General features: G+C 37.2%; 2 protein-coding genes across 3 annotated transcripts; both read right to left on the reverse strand.

Annotated features, from left to right (window-relative positions):
- Positions 1-5,400: 5,400 nt before the first annotated feature.
- Positions 5,401-7,769, reverse strand: LOC111885860 (uncharacterized). 2 transcript variants are annotated; one of them, XM_023882086.2, is made up of 6 exons: positions 7,524-7,769; positions 6,566-6,693; positions 6,361-6,464; positions 6,180-6,267; positions 5,913-5,974; positions 5,401-5,782 (listed from the first exon to the last, which is right to left on the reverse strand). In XM_023882086.2, exons 1-6 carry the CDS (start codon positions 7,634-7,636, stop codon positions 5,630-5,632), a joined length of 648 nt encoding a protein of 215 aa, XP_023737854.1. In that variant the 5' UTR covers positions 7,637-7,769; the 3' UTR covers positions 5,401-5,629. The 2 variants fall into 2 exon arrangements, with proteins under 2 accessions (XP_023737854.1, XP_052620154.1); XM_052764194.1 differs by having other exon boundaries at positions 6,566-6,710; positions 7,524-7,661.
- An 846-nt stretch (positions 7,770-8,615) lies between these two features.
- LOC111885849 (uncharacterized) lies at positions 8,616-9,621 on the reverse strand. Its single transcript, XM_023882076.1, has 2 exons — positions 9,057-9,621; positions 8,616-8,998 (listed from the first exon to the last, which is right to left on the reverse strand). Exons 1-2 carry the CDS (start codon positions 9,619-9,621, stop codon positions 8,616-8,618), a joined length of 948 nt encoding a protein of 315 aa, XP_023737844.1.
- Positions 9,622-10,994: the final 1,373 nt, after the last annotated feature.

Here is a 10,994-nt window from a genome sequence, read left to right on the forward strand (position 1 = left end):
TGCGGGGGTAGTCGTAACATTCACTAGCGATCAGATAGTATGGAGAGTGTTGTAAGACTGGTGGTGTAGCTGTAGCATTCATTAGCGGTCAGGTAGCGTGGGAAGTGTTGTAAGTCGGTGGGTGTAGCCGTAGCATTCACAAGGGTTGGCAGTTAGTGCTAGAGTGTTGTAAGTCTGCGGGTGTAGCCGTAACATTCACTAGGTTGGTAGATATCATGAGCATTGTTAGGACGCGAAAGGAACATGAGTACCCACCAGTTCGGGTGCAGCAGTGAGGATATGGAAATCCATGGATTGGATTATGGAATTACCCAAATGGATTAGATCTAGTGGAGCCATTGATAAGACTGTAGGGACGCCACTACATTTATGAGATTAGGGAAGCAATGTATTGCTTAGGTTCGTGTATGATATAAGGCTACCATTAGTCATGTAGCCATCACTCTTAGCCCTGGGTTTGGAGACGTCAAGATTCGATGCATGGACCCGATCAATTGGATCAGGAGGTTGTTAGAGCCATAGTGGTAAGATAACTAATGGCAACTATTGACAGACAAGGATTTCGTTCAGAAATCGCGTGGAGCGACTGCCTGTGGGTCCTTTGGCTTCGCAGTCGGGTCGGAAATCGATATTTTAGATGGTTGGCGAACGAATTGAGACCAGGCAGGTCTCGGTAGATTATGGAAAGCTTCAGGCAGTTCAGTGTTCGAACAGTTTTAGCATTTGCGCAGTGTTAGTATTTGTGTTTTTAGTTGCAAATACGGACATAATAGCTGGTTGATTGGGAAGTGACAAGTCACTCACAACGGGATCAACTGAGCCCTGACCAGGTATAAGTGATATGGAGGGATAATTAGGTCTATGATCCTGTTTTATAGTGGGAAACTCAAGCTATCAGAAGCTGAGTAGTCAGTTGAGGGATAAACGGACTGGGTTCAACGATAATGATTCAGGATGAGTGGTTTGTCAGGGATTCAGACCATCTCGAGACAACAAATTTTGGACAGAGTACATGTGATCTTGTTGCGAGGAATTTGTTCACCTGCGGATTTTAGGGCTTTACAAAGATTGGTCACAATTACCCTGGGAAGGCTAGGGTGTGCCCAATATGGTGACCATGTTACTAGAGTGGTTGGGCGTGTAAGGAATGATAAGGAATGATTTCGAGGATGAAATCTAATTTAAGTAGGGGAGAGTTGTAACACTCCGTTTATTTAATAAATAAATAGACGAATTAATAAATGAATAATAGCCCTAAAAGCGGAATAGTGTAGCAAGGAGTTAGTTTTGTGGGTTAAAAAGTTATAATTGAAAGTTTACCGGGGGGGGGGGGGGGGGGGTTAAAATGTAATTTCTGAATTTGTTTGTAAAGTATTTCGAAGGTTGAGGGCAGTGGCGAGTCTAGAACAGCAACCTACGTGGGTCACTATTTAAGTGATCCCGATAGAAATGACATGGCTAAAAAAAAATACTAGTAATGGGTCGATTCATATAAGCAATTTTTTTAAAGATATTACAATTGTACCCGAAGAGGTCTAATATCTTGATATATGTCCACAATCATATCATTACTTATACTATCTAAAACACTTTTTCAATATATGGCACTAAACTATCCACTAAGTTGGGAAAAAAACCATCAAATAAAACTATATTGATTTCACGATAGATTGAATCAAAGGCAATCTGTATTAAAACATACCACATGAAGTGATGAAACCTACCATACAAAACCTATTGTGCAGAAGTCAAAATAGATGCTCTTATCAATGGCACCAAGATTAGAGATTACGTATTAAATTGATTATATCTTGAACTTTTGATTTAATTATATTTATTCGTAACTATGAAGAAGATTAGAAGAAGTGTAAACCCGTTGAAGACAATCATTATCAATCACAAGTTCACAATTGAGAACCTTCAAAGTTAAAACTCGATGTGAAGAAGAAATCAATGCGGATTGTGGGTCGGGACTAATATGAATGTGAGGTTGTCAGCATCTGGAGGGAAGCAAACATATGGCCTGAACGAGTGATCGATAAGAGTGACTTTTGTTGGTTCCTTACGATTTGTGTGATTGCATCATGCATATTTGCTAGAAACGAACGAGCAATTCACATTCAGTTTGTATATTTTTTCTTTATTTAATTTTAAAAGGTATTGGGTTACTTTTTGATGGAAAATATTTGAAATAAACTAAAATTAGACAATTCAAATACAAAATATGGCTAAAAGTCCATGACAAATAAATTAAGGTGGGTCATCTACAAATTTTAAGGTAGGTTATAATTTTTTTATTAATTACTTGTAACACAATTTTTTTCTTTAGGTGGGTCAAATGACCCACCTTAAGTTACGATAGCATCGCCACTGGTTGAGGGATGTTTAGTAAATTATGGGCTTATTATGAAGGGATTTTCGAAGACAGGGACAGTTTGGTAAATATTGGATTAAAGTTGAAAAGATTTTATGGGGCCAGGGGTTAAAGTGTAAGTTTTGGGCTTGATTTGAAAAGAATTTCAAAGGGCAGGGTTAAAAAGGTAAAATATGGGCTGAGTTGAAAGAAAAAGGGAAGGGAGGAGTCGAAGGTGGCATTATGGGATAAGTTTGATAGAGTGGTCGGGTATATATTCTACTGAGTAACCCTAACCCTAGTTGTGAGTCCAACCACCACCTCCACTCTCGAGATTTCCGACGCCACACCACCACCTCCGTTGAGGTCATCACCGCCGCCGTTAAGGCCGAAGACCACCAGAAGCGTCGTCGCCGTCTCACTGCCAACGAAGAGGGGGAGCCGTTTCCCCGACATGATGTTCAGAGCGTTGGGTTGCGTTTGCTATGGCTGATGTTGTTCCTTCCTCCGTTTCTCCCGTCGCAACATGACAGTTCGCGACCGCCGACGCCATCACCAAGTGTTCGTCACGATCGGGCTGCATCCGACCATTGCTTGCCATTAGAAAAAGAAGGCCGACACCGATACAAACTCATTCACATAAGCTCCATTGTAACGCTACTGTTCCGCCGTTTTTCGAGCATGTTCGTGTGGCCGTGTGTTTCTGTCTGGGAATCAAAAGAACTGCCGCCACCACCATGAGGTGGTGGCTGTTATCGCAAATTGTTGTTGTCGTTGGCGTGAGCCACCAAGTTGGTGGCTGGAGTGTAGTATGCAATCTGAAGTATATGTGTGTGTGTTTTGTGTAGCCGGAAAATCGAGAATAGCCACCACCACCACCGGCCACCACAAGGGTGGTTATGTGTGTGTGTGGTGTGATTATTTTGAGTGTGTGTTTATTTTGGGTTATTTCATTGTAAATTTGTAATAGTGGCTATAATAATGGAAAGAAAACTCAAAACCACCACCGTGAGGTGGTGACTGTCGCCCCCTGCCGCCACCAGCCGGCGTGTTGGGTGGCGGTGTGCTTGTTGTGTTTTGATTCGTTGGGATGTTTGGATAAATTGACTAAAACCCTAATGGGCCTAACAAAACCCTGATGGGCCTAACAAACCCTAATTGATCTAAGGACTTGGTATTGGGCCTATTGGGTTGAGATTGGATTGGAAACCCTAATTAGGGTTTAGAAAACCCTAATTTTGGATATATGAGCCTTGGACTTATCGGGACCCATATTTGGGCCATTGGAATGGAATTATAAATTGCACCCAATTACACCATATGATTTATTTAGAAGAGTGATGGACTTAATGGATTAAGTCCTTAATGGGTTAAGTGAGAAACACTTAACCCTAATTGTCATTTTATGTAAAACCCAACTTTCACTTGGGCTTTATGTTGGGACTTTCTATTGGGATTTGGTGATTAGGCTATTAAATGGGCCATCCAAAATCAAGTATATGGACTAGAATAGTTTAATGGGCTTTAGGGTAAGGCCTGTGTAAGGGGTTTGGGCCCAATTTGGAAAATTAGACCATAAATGGGTCATAGTTTGGGCCTTCATGATTATGAGATATTGGGCCATTAGAAATGCCAAATGTTGGAGTGGACTAAATGGTTGAGCCTTTGAATAAGACCATGTAAAGGTTTGGGTCCAATTTGGAAAATTGGGCCATATGTTGGGCTTTGATTCACAGTTTGACCTTTGGGCCTTTGGATTGGGCCTGGAGCTTGAATCAAGCTAAGATAAGGGTAAAGTAGTCTTCTACCCCAAGCCTGGACTTATAGACATATTTGGAAACCCAATTACTGATCGGGTGTTATTTGATGATTGACAGTTCGAGGACTCGCCATCCAGCGGCTAGAGTTTTATCTATGGGACTTTAGCAGGTGAGGTGTTGTTGTTGGAAGGCCGAGAAAGGTTAATATTGGTGTTGGAAAAATGTTGTTTGTTGGATAGGGGAACCGGTTTGAAGCAAATTGAGAAAACCACCTTGAGATGATTCCATGGTCTGGAATTGGTGAGGGGTTGTGTCTAACCCAAAGGCGTTATCGGGTTTGCGATTTCTAAAGTTTTTTTTTTTTTGGTGAGGGGGGGGGGGGGGGGGGGGGGGGGGGGTTGGTTGGGATCCATTTGATTGATATGAAATTGTTGTGTGTGTATTGTGTATAGAGAAAGAAAAGAATGGTGTAAAAATTGAATGTAAAAATGTGGTATTTATTGGTAAAAATAGAAGTTATTTAAAAAAAATGTTTAAAAAATGTAACCGTTCACTAGCTAAATTGCTTCCTCTTCTCCCATTCGTCGTTTGCGTTCGTTACCTGGAGCACGAGGCTCAACTAGCACGACCGACCATGAGATACGGGGGTGGCGTGCACGGACCACTTTTATGGCCATGTAGACCACGAACCGGATCATGACGAATATACGTGATGGTCTAACACCAACTTGAAAGAAATCCGCCAATGAGAATAGTCTTAGAAAACTTGTTTAGTCCGTTGTCCTTTGTAACAACCACAATCTAAGTTAAATGCCACATTCAGGCATCACATACTAGTGTAAAAACATAAATGCCTTTTTTCATCCTAAACATTAAAAATAACCCTAAAAACTAATTTATTTCGTTGTCCTTTGTAACAAGTCCAAGTTCAAACATGTAAAACGTAAATCTCGCTTTCATCATTATCATTGAAAACAATCTCATAAAGTGAAGTCCCGAAGTCTAACAACATACACACACAGTTCAAAGTAAAGACATAAATACCCCTTTCATCTTTATCATCGAAAATAGCTTCAGAAAACTTGTTCAAACCATCATCCTTCATAACAAAAGCAATTTGAATGAAGTCTCAAGTTCAAACAACATGAACATCACTTCTATGAGGATATTCTAATCATACCATGCATATCAAGATAACTTAATGCAAATACACAAACATCATACCAAGAATTTAAGATAACTTTATCATCATGATATCATAAAAAAAAAAAAGTAGCAAACAACAAATTCATACAAACCAAGCTTCCCTCCCTCTTGGAATTGTGGAATTCCGGCCATTTTACCTTTTTATTAAACATCCACAAAAACCAAGAGACTCAGGGCATCATCATCATAATCATAACACTTGAAATCCACAAGTCTACATCAATCAATAAAACCAAAACCAAAACCAAAACCATTGGTCAAAATGGTCAGAAAACAGTTTGGTTGTTGTTGTATTTTTGAAAGATATGTTTTACATGAAATCCTCTTCGAGTTCTTGTAAGGACTTGTGGGTTGATGCAATCTCTTTATTGGAAGTCATTTTGTCAGCCACCATTAGATTTTTGTAGCTCCTCACCTCCGCTTGTCTCTCTTTTTCAAGCCTTTCCATCTCCTCTCTCCTTTTCTGTACAAATATCAAAGAAAAGCACTTGTACTTTCACCACTTTATCATTTAAGCGTCTAAATCGATAAAACGGTGAAAGTTCAAGGGCTTTTATGTAAAATATAATTCCACATGTTATTAATATACTCACTTTGTCTCTCAGCTGCTGCTTCCTCTCTGCCCTTTCTGCAGCATTAACTGCTTCACGCTCAGCTACAAACAAACAACATGAAAATTAACTCATGACAACATAAATGATTAAATTATAATGAAAATAACAATATTCTTAAGTACACCTTTTACTATTCATTTTACTAAAACCAACATATTTTTTTTAAAATTGATTATCTTGATAAAATTTCTGTTAAAATAACTAAACTAGAAATAAAGAGTGGAAGTATGTTGCTATTTTAAGTACCTTTCAGATCAGGTTTTCTTTCCACTTTTGTCCTGTTCAATCTATTAACTACCTCATTTATTCGCTTCTCCACCCTCACAGTGCGCACCTAAACACACACACACAAAAAAAACTTTCTATTTTTAGTAACTTTGATGTGTTTTTTTTAATCAAAAATAAAAATAGAAATGAAGTGACTCACAGCTTTATTGTTATGGAAGCCAACTTGACCTACATCCATGGATGGAGTCTTCTTTAAGTTTTGCCAAGGAGTATAAACAACATCAATGTTGTTCACTTTATTTCCTGTCAAAAAAAATATGTAAAGAAAATAAAATTTATGATAAAGTAAAGGGTAATATGGGTAATAATAAAAATGTTTGATTGTTATATAAGACTGGACTTGCCTTGGATGGAATTTGCTTTGACAAGTTGAACACAATCTTCAAGAAGTCCTTCAGAAATGTCATCAATTGTTTGACCTTTACGCATCCTTAGATAAACATGGGCAGAAGACATTTTGTCCACATGGAACCTGAGGTAGAAAAAACCCTGTATGATAAACTAGATATAAGGTGAAAATAATTAATCCAAAAAAAGAAATTTCTAGTTTTTGTGCCCGAATTAGACCCAAGAAATTTGTATAGTTAAAGCCTTAAAGGAAAATCTCATTTCCCTAGTTTCCTTTATTAAGTCGTTCTTTCTGCATTGAGTCAAAAAGAACAACAAAAAGATGTAGGTATGTTAGCAAATTAAATCTTGATTCTATTGTGTTGTGCTAAAGAATATAAAAGAAAAGAAGATTGTAAGATAAAAGAGATTACAACAATCAGAAACTGTAAGACATTCATATGACTTAAAATCTTTTGATATTCAATTTACTAAAAAAAATAATTTTAACTTTTTAACAAAGAAAGAAACATTAACATCTTCATTAAACTGAATTATGTGATGTAACAAAGAAATAAACTTTACTGACTACATTCACCTCTGTGAGTTGTGGATTGAGGATGTGTTAGTAATCATTTACAAACCCGACCATATTAGAAATTAGAAATGAGTCTAAGAAGCTTGCTACTTATTGCAATTTGGGTAATGTAAGAGCACAATTTCACAATCCCTTTCCAACAATACTATTACCTTCACAAAAGCTAAAGAAATAGTAAATTTGATCGACATGCGTATCCATACCGATTAAAATGGACAATTCAGTACACATAGAAGCAATCGGATCAAGAACATTAATGAACAATCATCCAGTTTACATAAGCGTAGACCCTCACCCACAGATACTGATTCCTTAACGTTTTAAATTATGTGAATTACGAAGTTAATGAAAGAGATAGAGAGGGGGAGGGTGTATACCATATATCTTCCGGAAACCCGTATTTGATGAGTTCTTCGTTCTCGAATTTGTCAAGACCCATGAAGATGGTGTAGTCTCCGGCTTCTGGTCGGGCTTTGAAGTAGAACACCATCTTCGCTCTCTCGGCTCTCCACAAAGGAGACTCTTTTCTCTTTTCCTCTTTCTAGGGTTTGCGTTTGGGAAAAGAGGAGAGACGATGACTCCTTATTGCTTTATTTTGTCGATCAAAAATTGAAAAGAATCAAAACGCGTAGTTCACGGCCTTTACTTTATATTATGGATGGGAATGTTCGGATTCAAAACAACGGGTCGGATACACATTCAAACTTGAGAAAATTCGGTAAATGACAAAAAAAAAAAAAAAAAAAAAAAAAAAAAAAAAAAAAAGACCATGAAAATAAGGATTTCGGAATCTGACCATAGTATCTCCAGAGCACCCTCTGCGGATCGAGTAAGCCCTCTGAGGAAATGGATCATCTCTGCGGATCTTGGGTTTTTAATTTTTTTTTTCGTTTTTTAATATTAATTTTTTTAATCACATAAGGTATTATGTGATTATTATGTAAAAATTTGACAAAAAAATGTTAAAAATAATGAACTTATGTTTAATATCAGTCCACAGAACTGTTTGGGAATCCACATAACTGTTATCAGCGGATCAGTGTACACATCTACGGACCAGTGTATAAATTGTCATACCGGTTAAATATTGTATCAACTCACTCCGGTATTGAAAAATATAGAAACGGCCTCCAATGCACCAACTTCAATGCAAATATAGAAACTTGAAGATGAACTCATATTATAAATAAAAAAAATGCAACTCTTTATAAAAAAATCAACGATCATCTATGACTATTTATACACTCGTCAACTCCTTAGAGTTTTTTGTCCGTCCGTAGAGCTATCTTTAACCAATAATTGTGATCCATGTATTAAATTTTTTTATTAAAAGGTAAATATTAATAATTAAAAGGTACACAGTATTTATTAAAATATAACAACGTCAACGGACCAAAACTAAGGTTAACATAAAAGTAAATAGAAACTAATATTAGTTGTCATCCATGCATTACAATTCAAGTAAATTGTCATGGAGGTAAGACAACAACACTTTTAACTGATATTTTCCAATGCATAAGGTTTGGAATAGGATTCACCATCTCAGTTTGATAAGCATTTTGATACACCGCAGTAGTTAACTTATAATTTACCATAAGTTGGATTTCTTCAATTTCAAACCTTTGTAGTGATGTTATAGCGTGATGACAAGGTATGCTACACTTTTGCCATTTCCCGCAAGTACAAATGTCACGATCTAATTGCACGGATTCGGTGGTTAAATACTTACTCACTTCATATATGTCGCCAACAATATGCCTAACCCTACAACCATCGGAGTTGATAAATCCTTTTTGAAGCACCTTAGGTGCATAAGGGGTCAGAAGACCATAAAATTCCCATTTGAAATTAACTGAATCACCAAATAAAATTATGATGCAATAATTTATATTAAAACATATCATTATTACTTCCGAATGCAGCACGTTGACCATACACTCCTTGCATGAAGTCATGGACCATTTGAATGATTGTTGTTATTGGTAACTCATGCTTGTTTGTCATTATCCAATTGACGACATCGGGAATGCCAATGAATTTCACATTGAAACGTACTTTAGGGAAAAATGCCCGTACCCATTTTGCAATGGCAATATTGTCAAGCCAGTGAAGATCATTCTCATTCACCTCATTTTGTAAGGTGTTCAAACTCCCATAAAAATCAAACACATTATACCTTTTGCATGTCTTCCAGAACAACTGCTCCACAACTATATTGTTTCCGGTGGAAGCCCATATTTTCTCAGCTATATTTTTACAACAATAACCATGATGTGAATCAGGATATACTCTCTGTACTGCGAAGTCTATAGAGTCAGACATATGGCTTATGAAACCAACTTCCATATTGTCACCTAAACATTCTTTCAACCTTCTCATGAACCATACCCATGACTCATCACAGTTTATGGTTCCCAAAGCAACTACTATAAGTAGGGTTTCATGATTTCCATCTAAAGCAACCGCAATGTACATGAATGCTATGTAAGTCCCAATTAGAGGTACGTGACAAACGAATATGATTGGTATCATAGACGTGAGTAGGCATGAGCGTGGGACGGAACCGGTACCGACCCGTCCCGTTCCCGATTTCCTGAATATCGAATTTGATCGGAAGTCAATCTCGAGTATCGAACCGAATTAACATCACGAGTACCGGTACTAGGAATGGTACCGATTTAGGTACTAGTACCGGTATCGGTGGTACCGATTCCCGAATTTCATATATTTGGAGTACCAAATACCATTCCATATTTTTAAATTCGGTACGGTTCGGTACCGGTTCCAATACGGTATCGATACGGGATCGGGATTTGGGACAAATTGCTCATCCCTAGACGTGAGAAACGTACGAAGCTGTAATAAAAGATAAGAATAGTAGCTAGTTAACAACTTCAAATAACCAAAAATTTAGTATAACGGATTACATACCACACATCCCAATGCCACAAACCAAAATTGGAAATTGTCACACCTCAAAACCAAGAACGGCGGAAACGTTCTGGGGCGGAGGACGTCATGTAAAGTATCACAACATAGTAAAAGTAAACAAGCAAACAACATCATCCATTGCATTAAATATATAATTTTAATACAAGCGTGTCTGTATAGTTATAGACACCAAAAATAATGTGAATCAAAATAATAAGATGAGTCTTGGATGCGCTCCATCTTCTCAAAAGCTGGCTTCGGTACCTGTCCACTGATGACCTGAGAATACAAGTTATTTTGAAAGAGTTTATCAGCATTAAGCTGGTGAGTTCATAAGTATTTTAGTGTCGTTGTTTGTATCAAAATGTTTGAACATCGTTTTAAACAATAGCTTGTAAACATTGGTAATAAAAGTATGTGAATGTTTGTACGTGTTTGTAAAAGTTTGAATCTCTCAGAAAAACCTATATTTTCTAATTAAAGTAGCCTTCTACCAAGGCTTCACTGTTTTGTACGTTCGTTTATCGTAAAAGTGTGTAATTTTCCCAAGTGTAATTATCATTATCAAAATATAGTTTGTACATTTTTGTTTAAGTGAAATGATCACAAAATGTATATAAAGGATAAACTACTGTAGTACTGTAGTGTTGTAATATAGGAACTACTACTGTACTAACTTGTGACAATCCGAAATTTCCATTTTGTACGAACCTTGACTATTCAATAGAAGCTAGTCCAGTTTCAATGAACTTCAGACTTTTCCGAATAAGTTTGTGTACATTAGGGTTTACAATTAAGGAGATATCAGGAGAGTGGATGCTCATGAGTTTGTGAAACTTGAGCATTTCAACACTTCATCATGTTAGAGTCCAATTCCAGAATAAAATATTTTCTGCCAAAATATTTCAGGACTATAA

Source organism: Lactuca sativa, chromosome 5 (genome assembly GCF_002870075.4).
Source record: "Lactuca sativa cultivar Salinas chromosome 5, Lsat_Salinas_v11, whole genome shotgun sequence".
Lineage (NCBI taxonomy): Eukaryota > Viridiplantae > Streptophyta > Magnoliopsida > Asterales > Asteraceae > Lactuca > Lactuca sativa.